This window comes from Perca fluviatilis, chromosome 8 (assembly GCF_010015445.1).
Source record: "Perca fluviatilis chromosome 8, GENO_Pfluv_1.0, whole genome shotgun sequence".
Classification (NCBI taxonomy): domain Eukaryota; kingdom Metazoa; phylum Chordata; class Actinopteri; order Perciformes; family Percidae; genus Perca; species Perca fluviatilis.
This window is the reverse complement of record NC_053119.1, coordinates 12,088,050-12,112,463: the sequence shown is the minus strand read 5'-3', so window position 1 is coordinate 12,112,463 and position 24,414 is coordinate 12,088,050. Positions and strand designations below refer to the sequence as shown.

The following is a 24,414-nucleotide window of genomic DNA, read 5'->3' as shown; positions in this document are numbered from 1 at the left end:
TGGCTGAGTTCCTCTTCAAAGCTGTGGTTGCTTGTTACCCAAAGAGTTTATGTGTGAAACTAAGTGGATGAGACCAGGTCCAAAATGTCCGTTTCAATCCAGGAAAGCCTTTACATTCCGCACACTGCAAAACAAATCAAATCCAGTTCCTAAAATTCACGGGGGAACTTTTCTCAGTCTCTCCTGCATCATCACGTCCTCCGTCTCCATCGAGGAGCGCCAACGTTCAGACCGAATGTGCAAATGTCACCCATAACGCAGAACCGTTCGAAAACAACTTGACAAAAACAATAAAATGGACAAAGGAGAGCTTTTTGCAGTCCCGGAAACATCCCTGTCTCCCATCCACTGTAAGAAGTTCTTTACACTGAACTGGTTTTTTTTTTAAATTTGCAGGATTTTAACTGAAAACAATCAGTTTATGTGCCACAAAACTAATGGAAGAGACGATTAGTAAAAGACTGCATACAAATGTTCATACGCTGTTACCTCCAAAGGAAATAATAAACAAAGATATTAATTGCACATATTCTCTGAAAACTGCAAAGCCCAAATTAGCTCAGTGTTCATCACCTACCTCGTTCAAAAGTGTAGAGCATGGTATGAAACAACAGCATTTAAGGGGGTAACTTTTGAATGTTTAAACCATAAAGAGTGACAATTCACTGAGTCTCTGAGCTGTGCGAACTTTGGGACTGACAACAAAACGAGATACTGTAATCATGTCTGACTGCATTCTGTAATAAAGTGAAATAAACATCTCTCGTAAAAACATCTCCAAACTGTCTAAGTGGACAATTTGTTGCAGATCTTTGGCTTCAGTGGTCAAACATATTTCACTTTTGCATCAGTTTAGATTCAAACAAAAGATTGCACTCTGATTAGATTTGCTTTTGAAGACAGCCAACAGGCTTTGTCCTCTTCATGGTTAGGAAAATCTGTTTAGAATTTTCTCTTACATTTTTTTTTTTTATATTCCCTTCATTCCAAATTTCCTACCTTCATCTTTACAGATTTCAAATCTGCGTCTTTTCCAGAATGAACTGTTAAAACAACTGAAATACAACACTGTGAGTTAAATCTCCATTTCTGATGCTTTCTCAAGTTTTCTCTACAGAAACGGAGTACTTTGAAGGAAACTAACTCTGGTGCATCTTTAAATTTCTGATGAATCTTTTCTATAGAATATTGTAAAATCTCAAATGTTTTCCATTTGACAGTGCCTCAAATAAATCCTGGAGACAGCTGCCATGCAAACAATATCTTACATGCAGCCATGACAAGTCTGTAGTCTTGCAGAATTTGGATAAAAATAAAATAAAAAAAACCCCCATAGAAATCGAGAAATCCCTCACACACAACTGGTAAATATCTTCAATCTGGAACTGGTGGAGTGTTTTAATTCACACGAGATGTGACCAGCTAAAGTGAATGATGAGATGTCTGGAACGTCACTGCAATGTTTCAGTTTGCCTTGGACTGGTTCAGAGAAGAATGGTGGATAGCCACTTCATTTGCTGGACTCTTAACCATCCCGCTGTGGTTAATGAGTGCTAAGAATAACGCTGATCATGAAGCCTAGCCTGTTTGATGGGAACACAGCCTCTCACTCTATGGAGTGACTTGTCCGTGAAGAAAACACAGACATTGCACAACCAGCTGTTCAGTTTTAGGTGAGCCCTGTGGCTGCTGCAACAACAAAAGCTGACTATTAGCTTGCATCACTCATTAGCGTCAGCAGAGGGACCACACGGGCGAATTTGGATCTGTTGCCATAGTAACAGCTGGCTGGAAGAAACTCACAGTGGCTGTGACTGAGTCAGGCGGAGGGTGTGTGTTTGATGCGTTTGAGTTTGGCCCGGCGCTGGCTGGCCCTGGTTCTGGCCCTGGTTCTGGGCCTGAAGGTGTGGCTGCGGCTGCTGCAGGATGTGCACCACCCGGCTCAGGGTGTCCGTGGTGGCAAACGCCAGATACTGGCAGCACAGCCAGTCCTCCAGGCTCACGCCGCAAGCCGCGTCCAGCGAGCGCTCTGCAAACTTGATCATCATTAGAGTCCGCTTCAGATCCAGCCAGTTCTGGAGGGTGGCCTCGCGCTGGCTGGAAGTGGCCCCAGACATGGGACCCGTGCTGCTGCAGCCCAGTGCCTGAAACAAGTCCTCCCGAGGGCCCCAGAGCAGGCACTGCAGGCAGGCGCGGGCCTCGGACATGCGGATCCTTTCAGAGGGGTTGACGGTGAGCAGTAACCTGGCCAGCTGCTGCAGACCCTGCGAATAGAGCGATCTGACCGGCAGCGGCGGCAGGTCGGCCCAGGTGTACTCCCGCTCCTTCAGCTCCGGCGCCTCCTCGAAGGGGTTGGGCCGGTGCAGCATCTCATAGATGAGAATCCCAGTCTGGAACTCGTCACACTTGCGGTACTGAGTCGCCGTGACAATCTCGGGTGCGAGGCGCGACTGGTCGCGTAACGTACCGGGGTCGGAGGCAATGAGAGCGCTTTTCTGTTTGGCTTGAGAGAAGTTACTGATGATGAGGCGGGCGGGGCAGGTGGCATTGGCGGCAGCAGTGGCAGCACCGGCAGAGGTTGCACCAGAACAGCCGCCACTGCTGCTGCTGCTGTTGTTGTTGGGCTCAAGAACGTCCAGGTTCCAGGGGTTGCCAGGTTGGCAGTGGACCAGCAGCAGGTTTTCCAGTCGCAGGTCACAGTGGGTCACGTGATAAGGTTTCATGTGCTCCAGGCCGGAGCACAGCTGCAGCAGCAGGAGACAGACCTGCCGCTCGTACAGCTCCGGGTTGTGAGTATGCCGTGCCACGCCTTCTCGGACAAAGTCAGCCACCGTCTGGAAGGGCACCTCGCGTGTGATGACCACCACTCGGCTCCTCAGGCGGCCAACGGTGTTCATGTGACCTGCTGTCGGGGTTTCATCTAATTTACTGTTTGGAGCTTTGGAGTCCGTCACCTTGGCTTCAGTCTTAATCGCTTTTTCTTTCTCCTTCAGCCTGTTTGCATCTTCCTCCTCCTCACCATCATCTTCCTCCTCCTCCTCAGCTTCTTCCTCTTCCCAGGGCAGCAGGCGGGCGGGGACATCAGCCAGGAAGTGTCCACAGTCTTGCTGGATGTTGAAGTGCACAGCCAGGCTCTGTCTCACTGCAAGGCTGTGGAAAAATTGCTGCTGGGTCTCCTTCACTTTGCTCCGACAGATCTGGAGAAGTAAAGATAAGAAAGAGAATGTTTTCATCACTGTAAGAATCGATAATTTGGCAAATTGTTAATTCGCAAATAGCTTTATCATGAGAGGTTTGAGAGCTCAAACCTCTCATGATAAAGATTTTGCTATAAAGGAAATTCTTTATGTTTTTTGTTATACACAAATCCCATAAAAAGACAACGAATAGACTCTACTAACAAATATTGTCAGTGTATTCAAATGATATACAGTATCTTATTCCTCTGTGCCATAGAGCTCCATTGTTGTCCAATAACTATTACAAAAAATGCACTAATGAGCCACTCTGTTGCACTGGGTGTCATTTTCCATGGGAACGGTGCTTTAATTTGAGTCAGTCTCATATACGTACACGTCCTGCTGTCGGAGAATCGTCACCAAATGTGCATTAATCTGCAGCAAAGAAATAGTCCCCTCTCTGAGCAACGTTTGCTAAAAACAACACTGCCCAGCTTCTTCAGAAAGTTATTCAAACTAAAAACTTTTTCTTCTTAAACTATATATTTTATACTTGTTCTTAAGATGAAGGAGGGAGGGGGAGGCACATTTTGAATGCCTCTCCTGGAAGACATTCATAGTGTTGCACTCGGTTGTTTCCATGAAAACTGACAGAAATGGTTGTGTAAAGAATGATAAAAAAGAGAGCTAGCTGCCCCCTTAAGACATTGTTGTTTTTGTTTTTCTCATGGACCAAAAGACAAAATATGCAATAACGCTAGCCTTATCCTTAACTTTTAAATGATGAAAGCTGATGTTTCTACATTTGTCCATTTAAATGTACCTGAGCAATTGTAAAAACTGATATTAAGAGCCTGCTATTCATTTTGATTAGGGCTGCAGCTATCGATTATTTTAGTAATCGAATATTCTACCGATTATTCCATCGATTAATCAAGTAATCGGATAAGAAATACTTAGTAAGAAATACTTAGTAAACAGCAATAGTAAATATTTATTATTGCTGTTTACTTAAAAAAAGGAAACCTGTCGCTTGTATATATACACAAAAGACTGGTTTCCTTTTTTAGAAAAAGCAAAAAATTGTATTGTCAAATTCCAAGACCTTTAAAAAGAAATACATTACAATAGTACATTTTTGGTGGCCCAAATGTTAATATTTTTCACCCAATTCCCCTTCTTGCCTCTGGCTCTTTGCACTGGATATGCAAAAGAGCTGTTCACTGACCAGAGGGTTTACAGCAGGGCTACTCAACTACACTGTTCTGGGGGACACATTTTCAGAAGCCTAATACACAGTGAGGAGCATAGCTATATCTATGGTGAGGAGAAAGAATAAAGAATGCATGATGACGTCATTCACGTGCATATTAAGTAGCCATGCTGGGGGGAGGAGCCGGTTTGTCTCCGGCAGCAGCTACATTTCCAAAGATTAGAAGCAAACTAATAAAAAGTTACACTACAAACCGACAGCTTTCGTTTTAGCTTGGTAAAACATCGCTATTAGCAGAGTAGCATGTTGTAGGCTAGTTGTGTAAAACATCGCTATTAGTAAAATAGCATGCTGCAGGCTAGTTGTGTAAACAGCGCGGTGGACGAGAGCAGCAGACGTTAGCTACCTTGTGTCGGGTTCGCTCCGTGGAATGGATGAGTACACTGGAGGTTTGTTACAGAGGTGATGTAGCAGCATGTTTGCAGCTTAAAATGATCCCAAACTTTCTGTCGTTTTCTCTTGCCTGTCTCTCCCTTTTAGACCCTCGCTATTTTCGTCTTCCTTCATTTGTAATATGGGCCGTCAGTCTTGTGTCCGCAGAAGCGCAAACCTCTTGTGCGCTAGTAATAATCCTCCGGTCGGAAACACAGTGAGCCGTACAACCTTAATTACATTGATTTAACGAAGCTTCGAGGCAAAGAATTTTGCTTCGAGGATTTTTTGTAATCGAATTATTCGAGTTATTCGAAGAATCGTTGCAGCCCTAATTTTGATTAAATAAAATAAACAGAATTTGCCTCTTGACCGCCATGGGAGACTTTTTTTTTTAACAAAGCAGTCTTCTGCAACATCAGAACTCCAAGATCAAAGATGTTTTCTCTTTCAAAACTCTCCGTCCCACTCTGTTTCTCTAGATCATTTGCGTTAATGATATTTAGAGCAAAGAGAAGCAGCGAGCAGACTTCAGGCTGTCACCGACTGCAGCTAGAGCTCGTCTCTGTCTCCTAAACCACAGTGACAGCCTCTGCAGCTTTCTACACTTTGATCAGAGCGCAGAGAAGAAAAGCCAAGTCAAGGATAGGATCTCTACAGACATCACAACATTCACTAAAATACCAGCAAAGGGATGAAGTCACAACATATCACTGAGACATGTTTGGTTGAACAATGGTTTCCCTTTTTCTTCAAACTAATAATGGTGTTTATTCATAATTATCTCAGACACATTAACCTACAGTATGTACAGATTTGCCGTCACCACCAACAAAACATTTCAATAACTAAAATATTAGTTGTTAAGATTAAGAGAAAGAATCTGTGACGAGACAAACCAAAATTAATATTATGACAGTGGGTGTTATATTAACAAGTAAATCTTGTTATGATTTCTGATCTCATGTATTGTTAAGGATAGCATACTTTGTCTAATTTGATCAGTATTCCTTGAGGGTGCATTGCATTTTTATTTGTTTCTTTTTCAAATTGAGTCTTGTTTAATGCACAACTAATCACGCAAAAGAAAGTGGAGAATTCCTGCACCCCGCCAGCACTACATGCAAAAAAAAATGCAACAAGGTCCTTGGTCCTAGTCCTTCATCAGGTGCCTGAGGTTAAGTTTTGTGTAGAATAATTGTTTATTCGTTGGTAATAAAAATTCTAAATAAATCACTAAATGCTCTTTCATACTAAACAGCACTTTTTCAGGAAGTATAGTATAAGTATCAAGAATATTTTTCTTTTTTACAATGTCCAATAAATTTTGTCTAAACTTATTTAAAAGCTTTTGTTCAACTGACTTACATTTTTCCCCTACATACCCCCACATTTGGAGCAATATTTAGTTTTATACACAATAATATTTGCTCAAGGACACTTCGACATGTGGACAGAAGAGGGGGATCAAACCACTAACCCTATGATTACTGACTGACCCACTCTTTCAATGGAGCTGCAGCCACTCTTGATAAAAATCAAGACATGGAACATGTATGAAAAATGACATAAAACGGACACTAAATGATCACGTTTATGTAATGAACCACATTCAACTGTTCTGTATTATATCAGACAAAACTCTTCACGTGTACAACAGTAAGTAAAACCTGTCTTTAAGTAATAAGGCTGCAATAAAACTGTGTGTGTACTTTTATTGCTGCCACCTCAATCATTTAACTTTATTACTTCTATTTAAGGTGACTTGCACCTTGGTGGTCTCTTTGGCATCATTTATGTACAGTTTATTAGATTGTAATGAGGGATGAAGAACTCTTCCTTTCAACCACACTGTGTAACTCTTTAGGAATGTTCACTGGATATTTGTTTAAACATGTTGGCTGGGACTGCAGCTGCCTACGGATCATTCTTTGAGGGCATTTTTGGGTAGTATTTTGATGCCAAATTTTGCAGGCCGTATTTCCGTAACAAAGTTCCGAGTTAACAGGCAATCAGTTTAATTTAGTGTTTCCTCTTGTTTCTTTAATGCTGCCATTTCAGAGATACTTCAAGGCTTCAAAGTGCACCGACTCACTCGCTGAATTCCTCTGAGAGTCACAAATTCACACAGACATGCTAAAGGTGGAATATGAATAATTAGCACCGCATTAAAAATATCACAGCGTGTAACAACTCATTTGCAGGAGGATCAACTACACTTACGGGGTTAAGGACGGCAGGAACACAACTGGGCCACATTAAAATGGAGAGTTGGGGAAAGTTTAATTGGAAAGCTGGGGCCTGTTTGTGTTCTGCTGCTCCTGTTTGCCTTATTTATGGATGAGCATAAAAAAACAAGACTTTCTCTTGAAAGCCTGCTGCTAATATGACGGCAAAGCTTTGAAGTGCTGTGGAGCGCAGAGAGTTCATGCCCCGTGAATAATACAACCTTCATTTATATCTGCTTTGTATTTAGCTTCCGACGCCCACCTCTCTCCTCTCTCTGAGACACACACACACAGTACCAAAAGCAGACAAAACTGCTACCCTCACACAATTATATGAAAAAACAAACACATGAACACTGGTTTTATTGCACCAGGTCGGGCCCTAAAGGCTCAAAGATTAAGTGCCAGCACAAACACCTTCCTCCGCCTTGTCTAAGCCAGTGGGAGGAGATTCTTCAACACAAAAACAAAATACAAGATTTCATAAATCTACTGCACAGACAGCGACCACCAGACTCCAAATGTATCTTCAAATCCATGCCGATGCAGGGAGAAAGCAAAGCAAGGACTCAAAAAATAAACAAACACACACAAATGAATTCAAACTTTTAAGATGCTGAAAATAAGCTGTTCGTAGCAATATTTGTTAAAAGCATACAGTATAAACTACTCACTTTATGCGAGACTAAAGCGTATGTGTGTGGGTTAACAAGTTAAATACTTTGATTGGAAAGTGGGACAACTCAACTAACTGTATGTTTCAGGGTCGTACAAAGGATTTCAAATAGCATTACTTAACAAACTGCACGGAATGAACCAAATTAGGTTCTCTCAATACCAATTCAAGGAATATAATCCTAGAGCAGTCTGTGACTCTTATAGTTACATCTAGGGGTTTCACATGGAATCAGCACTAGGGCTGCAACTAACAATTATTTTTATTTTTGATTAATCTGCTAAATATTTTCTTGATTAATGGATAATGGTTCGTCAATGAAATGTAAAAAGAAATAGTATAATAAAAATCTGAAGATATTCAGTTTACACTGTTATAAAACAACAAAAATCTAATCCTCACATTAGAGAAGCTGGAGCAAGATAATGTCTAGCATGTTTGCCTCAAATGTATTTTACCTGAATTAAAAATGTTAAACCTCTTGTTTTACATTTTCTAGACACAAAAATTCAAAGGTGCATCATGTCGTTTTTACTAGATAAAACTTGGCAGGAGAAGCAAGCATGAGACGGAATAGTTCAATTTCAGTAAACCTTATGGACTTTAATTACATCTCTCTGGGCCACGAGGCTAGAGGCAGCATGTTTTATCCTTTATATCATACTTGGGTTGTACTGTGCATGAAAATGGAATGGGTCAATCCGAATGTTGACATTCGGAAGAACAACCTGATCTATAAACAGAACCGGACATCTTACCTTGATGGCGTAGTTGACCAGTGGGTCCTTGGCGTAGGAGGCAGTGTAGTATACAGCGTCCCCCGCCTCACAGCAGGGTTTCCCAGTGGTCAGCCTGAAGTGGGACCAGCTGTCAGTGCCGAATCTCAAGTGATCCTTCTGACCAGCCATGAAACGGTCCTCGCACTTTGCTGCCAGCTTCCGCAGCGTGTCCGTGTGGAGCCCCCGGATCCTCCCCACCACCTCATCCCAGCTGTCTAATCCCCTGTAAAGAGCAGGTCTCTGGGGGTTGGAGCCTCCGGCAGCAGCAGCAGCACCTCGACCGGTTGTCCGACCCCTTCCAGCCAGAGACTCTGTACTCGGGTAGACCCGCCTCTCCCTGCCAGCGGTGGCACTGGGTGCAGCAGATGCAGGTTGAGGAACCAGGGAGGACATGTTGTTAGTCGGGCGGCCCTTGTTGGTAGCCGTGGCAGCTGATGGCCTCTCCAGGGAGTCACCGCTCTCGTGGTCGTGGACCCGAAGAGGCTCAGAGCTGAGAGAGGAGCTCTGACTAGCTGTTTCCCAGGTAGAGTCCAAGTCGTAGATAGGGTTGGCCACACTCAGGTTGGTGCCCCCAGGCCTAGCCTCAGCCCGCGGTCTCAGGCCTCCCTGGACTGCCTCTTTGCATCCCAGGTTTGGTTCGGTACTGGAGCGCGGTACAGCCTTCTTAGGTAGTGGTGGGGGTGTGGCCTTGGGGGCCGGCTGGTCAGCGACGCCGTCCAGGTCGATGGAGGCCAAGGTATCGTTGGATGCTTTGATGTTTCGTGGCTGTTTCAGTGGGATCATGTTGGCTCTGGATTGACCTGGAGAAGGAAAGAAAGATAACAACGTGTTGCATGAACGACGATGAACACAATTTAGACTGAGTGCTTGAATTACTAGGATTTTACTTTCAAATTTTGATTCGTTGATTTATTTTCCTCAAATCACTGATTTTGAAAATCTTGGCGAAAAAAGGCATATGTTTCAGGTCTTAAAAGGTCCTTTTTGTCAGCTAGAAAATTAATATTACTCAATTGGAAGTCTCCACTGTCCCAATGCTTCCGGAGGTGGCTCAATGAAATGCTTTCTATGGCTAAGATGGAACAGATTCATATTAACAAAAAGAATTCACAAAAATAAGTTTTGAAGGTGTGGAAACCATTTTTGATATTGCTTGATGAGACCGATATCTCTGATTTGTGTGTTTGCTGCTATGCTACGCCCTTAATCTGAGCATGCTTTGATCTTGCACTCTGACAGCCGTCCACCTATGTGTGTGTGTGTTTTTTGGGGTTTTTGTTTCTTGCTTTTTTGTCTTGTCTAGTTTGCTGTGTGACTGTTGTGAGAAAAATTGAAAATAACGTATAAAAATAATTGGTCCTTTTTGTGATTTTACCTGTCGAGACTGGTTGTGATGGTCTTATAAATGTATCACCATGTATCACTCAATGTGACTTTCACAAAAGTCAAATCGGAATCCCTCACAGCTGAAAAGGATAAAAGTGACACCCAAAACACAATTCCATAGTCTTTCGCCACCAGCTTCCCCAGAGCTTCTTGTTCCTCCCACATGGCGTTTTTAGCCGCCCACTGGCTTGCTGCCACTCATGGAGACGAGAGGCTCGACACGAGGTTCTGTGCTACGGCACGTGAGGGAACTGGTGGCCCTGAGGAAAATTCAAGCCAGAGAGCAGGACAGCTGGGCACAAGTCGTCCCTCCAACCATCCAGCTGCCCGACTCAATCTACAGTTCTGTTCTGTAACTAGGCTTAAAGAGGCAGCATGGAGAGCACATTTATCACTGGCTTCAAGTGACCTTATTTTTCTGGGATGGCGGTGGGAGGAAATTGGAGAGTTAAGGGGTTGATTGGACTCCCTCGATGCTCTCTGGAGTCAAGGACCACAGAGGCAGATGGGTCAGAGACAAGTGTCTCATAAGATGAAAAGAACAAAGGAGCCGCACCACTTGCATGATGGGAATGAAACAGCCTGATAGTTTTAACAGAGTGGGCGTACTACAAGGTCACACTGTGCAGCTTTGAACTCACCAGGGAATACCCCCAATTTCTTGGAGGATCACAATGAGAGGCTGCTGAGTGTTTTAGAATGATGTCTTTCAAAGTCCCATCTTTCGCCAAATTACTTTTCCCGTCCCTACAGTAAAGGCATCTGCTTGAACATACGGTTTCTCTTTGCGCAGTGTAAATGCTACGGATCACAAATTCTTGTTAAACGATACGAGTGACTGCTCACGTGTTCGTCACGCTGCCATCATCTTAAGCAAGCAAAAGAAGCCTTAAGAAAGAGCTGTTAGGATAAAGTAAATCAGTCTCGGTAATCCTCCCTGGAACGGGTATATTTAATGTGTTCTTCCACCAATCTGCAGTAATCCATCCAAGAAAACAACCGTCTCCCTCGTCCAGTCTTACGGATCTTCTGTTGCAGCAATGTGACTTAACTGAATTACATAACCCTCACTCAGTCTGTGATTGCCATTTCAAAATCAAGAATACTTTTTTATAATTATAATACACAGAAATAAATGTGAGGATAAAACAACATTGCACAGAGGGCTTACAAACCCCATATGGCTCATATGAACATGTCACCTTACAACAAACAACCTAATGAAATTAGGGCTGCAACTAATTATCAGTAACCTGCCAATTATTTTCTCAATTGATCCTTTAGTCTATGGAATGTCAAAATACATTAAAATGTGGCAATCAAAATGTTTTCAGAGCCTAAGTTGACATTTTCAAATGTCTTTCTTTGTGGGGCGACCTCTAGCTCACCCAGTAAGAGCGTGCGCCCCATGTAGGCTGAGTCCTTTGCAGCAGCCCAGGTTTGAGTCCTTTTCAGCGTGTCATCCCCCATGTCTCTTCCATCTTTCCTGTCTATCCACTGTCACTATCTAATAAAAAGGGAAAAAATGCCCCAAAATATTCAAAAAAAAGGAAAGAAAATAATTTCTTTCTTTGTCTGATAAAACTAGTTGCGGATTACTGTTATATTAATAACAAATAAACAAAAAAAACATGTACCATTATTTCTATTATATGAAAGTATAATTTATTTTGTCTGTGATTTCTTGTAACTAAGAGAAGCGAGCGCAATAAAAAAAGGTGAATTAAAGGTTTACCACATAACATAAGCCTTCAACATAACTACACAAACTACATAAACTACACAACTGTAAATGTACTGTGTAGGAATAGGATCAGATTTTGTTATTTAACCTGCTATTTTATCTGGGCCTGGCAATTCTGTTATGACAATTCTTGACAAAGAAAAGTGGTTGAAACTGATAATCATAAGAACAAAGTATTTTTCTTATAATTTAAAATGCACTGCTGTACAACTAAACTTCTTTTGACTTGTGTCCATAAAAGAGTGGAAAGTCCCAATCCCTCCAAAATCTGCTCCGGATTAAAAAGACAATTGTATTTTCTTATCCTCTCAAACACAGAGACTAATGTGTCTGAATCAACTCTTTTGCTACTGCTTTCTTTTTCCTCAATCCATATCTGGGTACCAACAAATGCAAATTCAGAGGTACAGTATCAAACATTATCTGGCAGGATTGGATTCATGATTTTCTTTCTCTTTAAGTATATATTTAGAGTCTAAATCTATACTACAACTTACTGTTTAGTCATCTCCTCATAGACTGGACATGATACAGCTAACACATTCACATTGAAAGAAAAGGGACTTCCTACACTGAGTGAAATACAAACATATTGTTCTTAACCTTGATCGATATATATAGTATAAACAAAAAAAGCCACATCAGGACAATTCATTTACAATTCTAGAGACCAGTATTCTTGTTTGTAAGGGGATGAAGGAACTTGTTGCCATAGCAGAGTGATTACTGTTCAGCCATCATGCTCCAATAAAAAGATGGAGGAGGTGGGTAAAATAAAGAGGAACTAAGGGGAGGAATGAAGCGAGAGCAGTGAAGTGGGTGTGGGTAAAAGTGAGGGAAGTGACAGGGAAAGACAAATGCAAAGAGGCAAGGGGGTGAGCAGGAGGCACATGATAGCAGAGAGATGAATGAGGGACAGGGGATAAAAGAGACAAATACTGAGAGATAGGGAGGAAAAACAAGAAAAACAAGCCTACCTCAATTCCACTAATGCCTCAAAGTTTTAAGGTAAACGCGGTGCAGCAGCTGGGGGGCAGGGAGGCAGAGTGAAACGCTTTTCTCTGCTTCCATCCCCAAGAGTCTGTACGGAGCCGCTGGTGCCAACAGGCAGGCTCACGCCTCCCACCAATACTGGGGATTTCTCACTGAGTGAGGCAGCGAGTGCTCTGCCTCCTACTGCCTGATGCTCTGATTAAAACACAAATGTACTGTATATATAGCCAGTGAGAGAGAGAGAGAGAGAGAGACACTGAGTGAATGTGATTCTCCACTAAAATGTGCGAAGACTAGCTAGTGTAACTGGAGCCGCAAGTGGACAGCAGAGAGAGAGAGCGGAGGCAAGTCAGTTCTATTTCTGCAATTCTGACAAGTAAAATAGACAAGATAGAAGTGGAAGTACAGTAGACACTCACTCATCACACTCCGCAGCCGTGATATTAATCTTGAAGGCCACACACACCCTCCCAAACAAAAATGACGTGCCGTTACTGTACAATGTAACAATGTTTGAAGGCAGAAAAACACATACTGCCTCGTTCCTCATTAACAGCATGTAGAAGAGTAAAAATTAGGCTGCAGGCAGCTCATCATGCGTCATCCAGAGAGCTTTTATCACATTCCCAATAGCTCTACAATGCCAGTGAGCAGTCTGAGCTTCACAAATACACACGCACCCACACACACACATACCCTTGTAAAAAATAAAAAACACTAATTAGTGCAACATTGACATATAAACACAAACACACACTTTGTCTCTGATGAATCCTTTAACAAGAAAGTAAGACCCACACACATTTTAAACCTCACACAACCAAACAAGCAAATGTGCAAACGCACAGTGAAGCACCTCAGTAATGCATCTGCTCCCAAAACCCACACTCTCCACTCGAACACTTTGTGTTTCTATTTCTTTTTCCTCTCACACACCACTTGATCACAGCCAGATCCTTTCCCACACACAGAGGGCTTCATGTTTTAAGTGCATAGCTACTGTATGTGCCCACCTCTCTCGTATTCCCCTCGTTTCTGCAAAAGCCTGGTCTAAATGTGCTCATTGCTCCGCCACCACCAAACCTGTAATACTGAGCTGCTGACAAAATCTAATGATGAAATCTCCACTGTCAACTAGTCACAGACAGGCTCCAAAACCGGCACTGTAATAGAAGAACTTTTTCATCATGGTATTTGAGGAATGTGATGTTGAAGTCTGCAGTACAGTAGTATTATAAACCAGAGAGGGATTTTGGGCATACTTAGTATTTGATGTTTTTGTTTCTATGGTGATATCTGAAATTGTCATGAGCTGCTGGGAAGAAGAAAAAAAAAATCTTAAGGAATTAGGCATTGCTAAAAAAAAAAAAAAAAAAAAAAGGAGTCTCTCTTGCCATTTGGATTTCTTGCTTTCAAAAAGAAAAAGAAATATCTGCCCACTGCTGTCTTGCTCCCAAATCTTAATTTTTAAACACTTGAAACAACGGTCTTCAAAACCGAAAAGGTGGTTTGAAACAGCTCTTCGTGTAGGATAACAGTAGAATTGAGAATGAGACAGCAGTATGCTGGGTGAATTTCTGGGATAGTGGGAACACCTGCAAGGATTTATAGATGTGCTTGTGCCTCCTGACCCTTTCATCTTTAAGCATATTTCGGTTTCTCAAATGATGTCACAGACATTAAGAATAAGATAACAAAAACAGAAATACACAATTGAAACAGCGATTTGTCTGTATCTATTTTTTAAATTAGCTTCTCTGACTCCACTCACTTTGCTCATTTACACTGGAAAGCTCAGATTACACAACTTGTCTTTTTATTCCCAATGGAAGTTGTTTTTATTTGTTAGAAAAGATTAGATGTGTGAACTACAGGACAAGCAGAGAATCAACTTTCATACCTTTTTTCAAAGCGGACTCGAATGTTGCTGTGTCAGACCAGACAATTAGGAATATTTAGAGAACAAAGACAGTGTAATAGGAATATTTAGAGAACAAAGACAGTGTAATAATATAAAGTCTCAGATATAATATGAGGATAAAAGCTTTTTATGATACTAATAGCAGTGCTGTGGTCAGTCGTGCAGTACATATTCTTGTAATGTGGTTATTAGTGCAGCCCTACTTTAAAGGTCCCATGAAATAGTGCTCTTTGGATGCTTTTATATAGGCCTTAGTGGTCCCCTAATACTGTATCTGAAGTCTTTTTCCCGAAATTCAGCCTTGGTGCAGAATTACAGCCACTAGAGCCAGTCCCACAATGAGCTTTCCTTAGTATGTGCCATTTCTGTGTCTGTAGCTATTGAGGAGGATAGAGGGGGGGCAAGGTGGAGGGTGGGGGTGAGGCCTTGACAAACTGCCACTTTGCTCATTTGAAAGCCATGATGTCTCTCTCTCTCATGGGCGGGCCAAATTCTCTGGGCGGGCAAAGCAGAGAAAGGGGAGGGAACCTTGTTCCTTATGACCTCATAAGGAGCAAGATTCCAGATCGGCCCATCTGAGCTTTCATTTTCTCAAAGGCAGAGCAGGATACCCAGGGCTTGGTTTACACCTATCACCACTGGGGGACCATAGGCAGGCTGGGGGAACTCATATTAATGTTAAAAAAAACTCATAAAGTGAAATTTTCATGCCATGGGACATTTAAAGAAAGAAAGATTGGTGAAATGTTCATGCCATGGGACCTTTAAACTCATCAATCATATCAAATATGGTTTTCAGAAACACACAGAGAGAAAAGGACCAAGGCAATGAGACAGAGAAGTATATAAAGACCAGGATTTAGATGAAAACAGGAAGGTAATCTGTTCATGTATGTGAGTAAGTGGCCCACTCTGTACACTTCTGCATGCCCAAATGAAAACAAATGGCTCACTGTAAATTACAGCTCCACAAAAAGAGAACTAACCTCAGGGCACAGGTTTCCACCTCTAGCTGAAATAACATATTTCAAGTTATTCCAGATTCCAAGCTACAGGCTGTGTGTGACAAGATGTGTTGGGATTTAGAGCTCCAGCTGTTTTAGCAGGGAATAAATTATAACTTGTCACATGTGGAGGTGTGCGGATGCTGAAGAAAAGTAAAATCAGCCATTTAGGAGTGAAGTGAACTGCAAATAATGAGGAGGTGACATATTTTGGCAATATTCATCCACTGACTCCAGTTACCCTAACAACAATGCTAAACAGAACCTCTGTATGGAGACATGCAATGCTTTCTTTTTTGTTAAAAAAAAAAAAAAATCAATGCTCAGTTTTATAAAATACAAAATCAATACAGAAAAACAGATGCAAATTTGACAAATATACAATTTTCTGCCCCAACACTGTGTAGTTTAGCCATGCATAGCTCTTTTTTTTTTGCTCTTGAGGGATTGTGGTGCAAAATCAGCAGCTTATTTGCATTTTCTCCCCATGTTTCCCTTCACCTTTTTTAGGAGTATAACCTGAGCTGCAAGACAACCTTTTTCACTGTAAATTACCCTGAGCTGCAAGAGAATCCTTTTCACTGTAAATTACAGCAAACAGTGTCTTTTGCAGAAGGAAACAAACACATTTTGAAAGCTGTGCGACATACAATCCAGGTGAAAATCAGTTAACGCTTAAAATCGTGAAAGTCATACTGTAGTGTGCTGTCATTTTGTTGTTGAGTGGATTAGCAGAAAATCAGTCCAACGCAGAAGGAACATGCTCATTTTTTAACAATAAAAGCTTGCTGACTTTATGGTATCCCCACTTACCTACACAGCACAGTTAAGTACTGTTTTAAGTAAATGCTTGAAGCTTTATATAAGCCATCTACAACACGAATACACACAGACACACACTTGTGAGAAACCAACAGCTCATCTTGCATGGGTCGTTCTTACCCAGGTTGCTGTATGTAGCACTGCATTGGCTGGAGGCAGGCGAGTGGGAGTGATGGGAGTGATTCCCGTCCTCCTCTGGCTCTCCGAGGCTGGCGCTGCACTCGCTGGCTGAGGCTGCCGTGGCAACGTGGTTGGCATGGCCCTCCTCTCCCTCCCCATGCACCAGCCCCAGATTCACTTTGGCAGGCAGGAAGGCGGCACGGGGCAGCTCCAGATCCCTGGCATTGCTGGCACTGATTGGTACCTGGCTGCAGATGACAGAGAGAGGCATCGCTCGTTTAGTTATGAAAATGTGGAATACTTGCTCCAATAACAGTTTGATTAAATGAATAGTTTCCCTTCTCCCTTTGTTTCGTAATCTATGATGATATCTTCCCCACTGCTTTGAGGTTTGTTCATTATCGTTGGTGATGTTTAATTCTGCATTAAAATATCTGCAAAACAAGTCAGAAAAGAACAGGATAATAACAGCGAGCTATATTGCTGAGACAGTAGTGTTTGTTGATGATAAACGAGCTGCCATTGATGAGGGCTTCAGTCTGTCATTGTTCATTTTGTTTATGACAGATAACCGTATCTAACATCACAGGATATGAACAAAACACATGCTACAATGTTTTTGTCTGGGTAGTTTTTTTGAATCTCTCAAATAACTGGCTGCATCAGCTCACTTCTTTCAACTCAGCAAGTGATGAATCAGAGCTGGCACAGCTGTAATAGGGGGGAGGGGGGCTTTTGAAGCCGTGTGTGTTTTATATGCAACTACACATACGTTGCCTGAGGGAAGGTGTAAGAAAGAGGCAAAGCAGGTCACAATGGTGTGTGATGATATGTTTTGAAGATCCCTCTGTAACAGTGGGTGACTATGATTTGAGGTGTTTAAAGATGTGAGATGAATTTCATCAGCCACAGCAGATTAACCGAAAGGTGGGACGATAAGGTGGCAGACTTGAACGTGATAATTAGCTGTCTTAAAAGAAAAACATCAAATACTTAACACAGCTGTAGGAGTGTATCGAGGCATTCTGAAGCTTAACAAGGTAGACTAAATAATAAAAGTTGTAATCTCCTGCTGGGTGCCGAATGACATATTTAAAGTGCAGCAACATTGATGTAGACCGTCATAACAGAAACTGATGTGAGCATTATGGAGTGTGGCATTCTGAAATAAGATGCCTGTCCTCTTTATGATTGGTTGCGTTTATGGCTCAGTAGTAATGCTGCTCTTTAGAGGACTTCATAGTTGATGAATAAATAATGTTCCCTATTACAACAGGTTGCTATATAATTTATACGTAGCATATGTACTGACATGTGGTCCAGCTGAGTTGTGGACACTCGGAATCTGGGTCATATCTTACAGTTACTGAGAGTGTTGAGACTGCACAGTGACTCCAATCACAGTGTGAAAGCCCTGGGGATGCTATGACGAGACTTGTCGTAAAGTGTAGCTTGTTGCTGCCAGAGATGCAAGTTGTACAGGCGGTCTGCCACAAAGAGTCCGTGTCTTTGTAAGAAAGAGACATGACCACAATTGCCCATGAGGCCTGTGTGTCAACAGCGTCACACTATTTCACTGATGTACAGGTGGTGGCAACACGCCAAGATATGCAGCAATGGGACAGAAAGGGCAGGATAGAGGAGAACTGCTAGCAAGTAAACGTTGATGTAAACTAGTTTAAAAAGTATTTAAAAAATGGCTTTGCAAATGTTTTGTGAGGAAGGAAATTAATTTAACTATTACTCGATGTATCTAGCGCCGCCCCGGAGGGTTGTGGTTTAAAGGTCCCATGACATGGTGCTCTTTGGATGCTTTTATATAGACCTTAGTGGTCCCCTAATATTGTATATTAAGTCTCTTTCGAAATTCAGCCTTGGTGCAGAATTACAGACACTAGAGCCAGTCCCACAATGAGCTTTCCTTAGTATGTGCCATTGCCAAGGTGGAGGGTGGGGGTGTGGCCTTGACCAACTGCCACTTTGCTCGTTTGAAAGTCATGAGCTCTCTCTCATGGCAGGGCTTGACATTAACTCTTTGAGGCACTTGTCCTTCGGACAAGTACATTTACGTTTCACTTGTCCATGCATAAAAGTCACTTGTCCGGGTAAAGATTCATCATTTTATAAAAACAATTGTGTTTTGCTAATGCAGAATTTGAACAAACCGTTGAAAGCATCCAAACACTATCAACATTAATACAATTCTGTTGAAACAGTAGAAACAAACGTGTCCCAACAATAGATTTCCCCTTAAACAATAAAAAAGGATCTCCAGACTCCATAATACAAAGTAATATGTTGCACGCCGGTGTGCAGAAGTTAATATATTGAGATTCTAAGTCAGTATTTTAAAGTTTGTCATTACTTTCAGATTCCTAGTCAATATTCTAAGTTACTTAGTCAATATATTGAGATACTAAGTCGATACTTTGAGATATTGAGTCAATATATTGAGATTGTAAGTCAATATTTTAAATGTTCTTATTGGTTTGAGATTCTTTGTCAATATTCTGAGTTACTAAGTCAATATATTGAGATACTAAGTCAATATTTTGAGATAAGTCAATATATTTAGATACTAAGTCAATATTTTGAGATAAATCAATATATTGAGATACTGAACAATATAGTGAGATATTAAGTCAATATTGAGATACTAAGTCAATATTTTGAGATAAATTAATATATTGAGATACTAAGCCAATATATTGCGATTCTAAGTCAATATTTGACAGTTTCTCATTACTTTGAGATTCTTAGTTTATATTCTGAGATACTAAGTCAATATTTTGACCAGAGGTAGTGGTGACTTGAACTTCTACTATATCTAAAATAATTTTGTAGACATACAATGGATTTTGCCACTAAATGTTGGTGTTAACTTTTTTTATACAATTTCACAAATTTCTACCCGGCAGAGGCTGATTTACCGAAAGGATCCTTTTAAAAAGGTGTAGCTACTTTACAGTTGTTTATTACCTGATATTTAATCTGCATATATTATTATCTTTTTTTTTTTTCAAAAAGGAGCAAAAAAAACGACATTATAGAACGGCTTGTTTATTGCTAAGGCAAAATTAAATGATTTATTAAAAATGTAACAACAATAACAACCACTGGATAGGAAAAGGGTATTTTACAACAACTTTGAATGCAGCACAACGCTGGCGGGGCGAATTTCAAGTGAACGCAACATCTGTGTTTTTCCGACAACAGCAGCGGCACAGTGAAATACAGACAGACACACTTTTACACCGTTTAGCTGTCAGCATTTTAACTGTTTACTCCAGCTGCTAGCTAACGATAGGCTAACGTTACTTGCTGTTGAGTGTAGTGTTAACTAGCGTAACATGCGGCGATGTTTAGGTTGCCTCTAACGTCTGTTTTCGGAGCATCCGAGAGAAGCGCAGGCATTTCAGTGGGCACCACGTTGCAATTCGGTCCGGTAGATAACGGTCGTTAAGGCACCGGTGCCGTATTAATGCGTAGGTAACGTTAATGCGGAGTTAGCAAGCCAACGTTAGCTAACTAACACCGGCAGGTTCACCGTGCTTTCATGCTGCATTGCTTCCAGAGAACGAGCTGAACAGGGGGCTGGGTCTAACGTTAGCGGTCCGCTGACCGGTATTGCGGGGGAAAGAAATTATCGTTTCAAATCTGTAACAGACGTAATGAGTGGCACATGACGTGAACTAACATGGCATTTTAGTTTGTTTGAGTTTTAACTTGTCCAGTGGGACAAGTACATTTCTCTTCCACTTGCCCTACAAAAGATCCACTTGTCCCGGACAAGCGGACAAGCCTTAATGTCGAGCCCTGCATGGGTGGGCCAAATTCTCTGGGCGGGCAAAGCAGAGAAAGGGGAGGTAACCTTGCTCCTTATGACCTCATAAGGAGAAGATTCCAGATCGGCCCATCTGAGCTTTCGTTTTCTCAAAGGCAGAGCAGGATACCCAGGGCTCGGTTTACACCTATCACCATTTCTAGCCACTGGGGACCATAGGCAGGCTGGGGGAATGCATATTAATGTGAAAAAAACTCACAAAGTGAAACTTTCATGCCATGGGACATTTAAAGAAAGAAAGATTGGTGCAGGTGCACAGAAAACAAAAAAAGAGACAGAAAAAGAAAAATTATGTTGAACAAAGCATTTCCTTTTTACTACAAGATCAAGTCACAACCAGATGTTTTTTCACAGTCACCCGGGTATCTGTGTCTCGCTGCTCTTTCAACCTCAACAGCTAGTGTTTCATCGAGAGCCATCTGGGATCAGTCTGCCCGTCTGATCACAGTAAATAGGATACCCAAAGCGACCCTGGTACTGCCCTCTGATCTGATAACGGTTTTGCCGCGGCCTTTCAATGTGACCTGAGTGAGACATTCCAGTCTCAGGCCACCTAGGTTGTGACCACCCAGGTTGGGTTGAGTGACATTCTAAACTGTATTCTAAACAACTGTGGATTTTAACCCCCATTGTAATACACAAAATACCTGCTACCTAGCTGTTCAGCAAGTGGCTGGCTCTACATTTTCAGATTCTGTTGTGGTGGCATACGGTTTACTTTTCAGGCACTGCTGTTTTGAGTTCTAATCTTATTTGCCTATTTATCTTTCACAGACGGTTCACAGAGCTGGTTTCATAGCCGCAGGTGTTGTAATGGGTGGGGCAGGATGGCAGTAATGTTTGTATTAGCCTCTATCAGATGTGTCATTTCCTTTGACTGGAGTTGTGATTACACATGTTGCTTGATGACTAGTGATTTATGTGATCTTAGGCAGAAGTCCCTGTCAAGGCAAAGAACAGCTCAAGAGACAACCTTGTCCAATTGAATGTTTGTGGCCTGTAGCACACTTCTCTTTACAGTGTCTAGTGCACTAGTAAAAACAAAAGAAAATTCTTTCATCACCAACAAGCTGGCCAGTTATTCATAAAAAGTGTCAAATCAACTTCTAAAGCCTTCGTGTGTGCCACCTGGCTTGTAGTCCTAAAATATCAAAGAGACATTTGTCTGAATAATCATTTCATTAAAATTCACAGCAATATGTATCTAAAGAACACTAAATGGTAAAACAATCCCATTCTTTGTTCCTAGAAAAGTTATATGTCAACAGAACATACATATACCTGTAGATACATTTGGGCCAAGATATTTTTTTAGTTTTCACTTGAAGGGTGACTATCATTTTCTAAGTAAACATTTTAAAACTGATACTAACACCAATATAGTTGTAATACATATTTTTGAGGTGAAGTGTAGGTTATTAAAAAAAATTAATAACATTATCTTGTAGCCCTCCAAATACAATGCTAATCTGAAAACCATTCCATTTTGTGGAATTGATATTACACTGGCAGTTTGGAGATACAGTAAGGTTTTCATATGAAAGCAGTGTTCTTTATAAGAAACACAAGTGCTATTGCAATATTTTGACATGACGTGATAGCAAAGGGAGCACTCAAGGAAAACATCCAGCTGCCCATGTGTCTGTCGCTACCCTGGGGCTCGGAGTCTGAGGAAAACACCAGATCTGACATGTTTATGATCTGTCTTTGTAGACCACAAGCCCTCTGTGTCTCTTTTAAAGAGTGTCGATCAATAGCCTCTGAGTTGCCACAATGCATTACTTTAGCCCCTGCCAGCTTGCCAGCAGTAGACAGTTGATATAAAAGGCCCATCAAATTGTTGTGAGCCAAACAAAAAACAAAGAGTAAGTAAACTGTGAAAAGGTAGAGGCGTAAAAAATGAGTAAAAGTGCAAACAAAACAGCATACACATATAATCAAATGCAAAAAAATTGGCAAAACAACTGCTGGTGACCTGACCTCTTTTATTCTTCCCTGTACTGTCTATAGCACACTTGTCAAACTCAAGGCCCGTGGGCTAAATCCAGCCCCTTGCAAACTTTGATCCGGCCCACATATCAATGTAAGTTCACAACACATTTTGGCCTAATTATTATTATTTTTTAACCTTTTTGATTCTTTTTTCGACATTTTAGCCGACCAAACTGTAAAAGAGAAGACTATATGAGACATGCAATAATACAGTGAAAGATATTTGACATTTTCGATGACAAAGCAGTAACTTGATGTGATTCTCATTTTCCAGTGTGGCCTTTATTGAAGTTGAAGTTGAGTTTGACCCTCCTGGTCTATAGGAATAGAGTTCATAACATGGTTCTGGATTTAACTAACTGGACATACTGTACTGTATCGTACACAAGGGTATAACTAATATTAATCTGACTGAAAACCAGACTATTAATGGGTCACATTCAGCTACAAAACTAACCAAACAAGCATTAAATCACAAAAAAGACAATCTCCAGCACACGATCCTGTATGAACAAAACATCCAGTGCGAATACACACCTTGAGAGGCCCTTGACATAATAAATACCTTTTATGACTACTACATGTTTCAACGTCAGGACCTGACTTGTTCAGACAGCATGAAGCTGCCCCAGTGCATGTCAATGTTTCTTAGACTTATGTTGCAACAAATGAACAATCTCTGATCCAGAAACAGAAATCACATAATCTCAAAAAAAATCTCCTCCCCACTAAGTCAATATGACTTCAAATGGCCTGGACACACAGGTAGTTACAGGAAAGAATGACGGAAAGGGTTTCCGTTCTTACCCACTGTACTGGCTCACACAGCTTCCCATCTGGAAATACGAGGCAAAGTTGAATTTACATTCTAGAGAGAGCAGCTAGCTAGCTGTGAAGAATCAAAAAGTATTTTCCTGCATTTGTTCTTTCCTCGTCTTCCTCGGTTTCTCCCTCTTTGAATGATCTTACCTTCCTAAGGTAATGTGTATCTGTTAGCGCTGAAGAGCACGCCCACTGTTAGCCAATATAACTGCTTCCAGTCAAAGAAAAAAATACCTAAGTAGGATTAACCCCTCATCTGCCAATAATAACAAAAAGTCTGTAGAATGACCTGTCAGTTCAGTTTTTAAAAAAAGACTATGTAACATAAAAAGTGCTTTCACTGACTGCAAAATAAATTTGCACCAGATATATTTTGTTTCATATGGAGTCAAAAAATATTACAATTTTGTCAGTAATAGTGGGTAGTGCAAGCAAGTGGGAGTTAAATATGTTATGGAGACATATTTTAAACGGCAAGGATGAACTAATAAATAGCTAATTTTAGAAACAGCTTTGGTTGCACAAAGTCCAGTTTTTCAGAAACCTTAAAAAACAAACATTTAAAGCTCCAGTACTTGTATATGCACTGATTTGAGAAAAAGAATAAAAAATAAAATCTATACAGCTTTCCTTAAAACAATCAGACAAGCTAGTGAAGAACACTTCCTATCCCTTTAATTAAATTTATTTATAGTAGTTAATGTCTGCTTCTTTCTGCAGACTTTATTTTTGTCACATCTTCTTGCACACCACTGAAGGAAGCTTAGGCACCAAAGGAGAGGTTCAGCTATTTTCTGTTTATGGGTCAACTCAAAACCATGTGCCAATACCTAAGATAAACATCAAATAGACAGTAGAGTAACACGGTAACCGCCTACCAACACACCAAGTGAATAAATGAGTTACTCATTGACAGTGGATACTATAAACAGCAGGGTCACAATAGAAGGTCTGTAAGAGACATTAGTATGATTCCACATTTACTTATACGTTTGTTGCTAGACAGTATGTGAATGTGTCTGGTACAATACTGCAAAAACTAATTGTAATATGTGCTTAATCAATGACTCAAGAAAACGTTGTTGGTTGCTTTTTTTGGTATCAAAATAAGTGAAGGAATGCTTTTATTGAAAACAGCTGTTCAGCATTTTAATGTTGAAGCAAGATGTTCCTATTGCTTTTTGTTATTTGAAAAATAAGATTAGTTTTGAGGATGCAGTAGAAAATAAATTAAATAAATAAATACAGTATATATATAT

General features: G+C 41.1%; 1 protein-coding gene across 1 annotated transcript in view; it reads right to left on the bottom strand.

Annotated features, from left to right (window-relative positions):
• Positions 1 to 918: 918 nt before the first annotated feature.
• Positions 919 to 24,414, bottom strand: part of peak1 (pseudopodium-enriched atypical kinase 1) — a 124,964-nt gene continuing 101,468 nt past the window's right edge. Inside the window, 3 exon segments of the mRNA XM_039807986.1 lie at positions 919 to 3,197; positions 8,487 to 9,307; positions 16,498 to 16,745. Coding sequence (XP_039663920.1) covers positions 1,800 to 3,197; positions 8,487 to 9,307; positions 16,498 to 16,745 — 2,467 coding nt within the window. The 3' untranslated portion in view covers positions 919 to 1,799.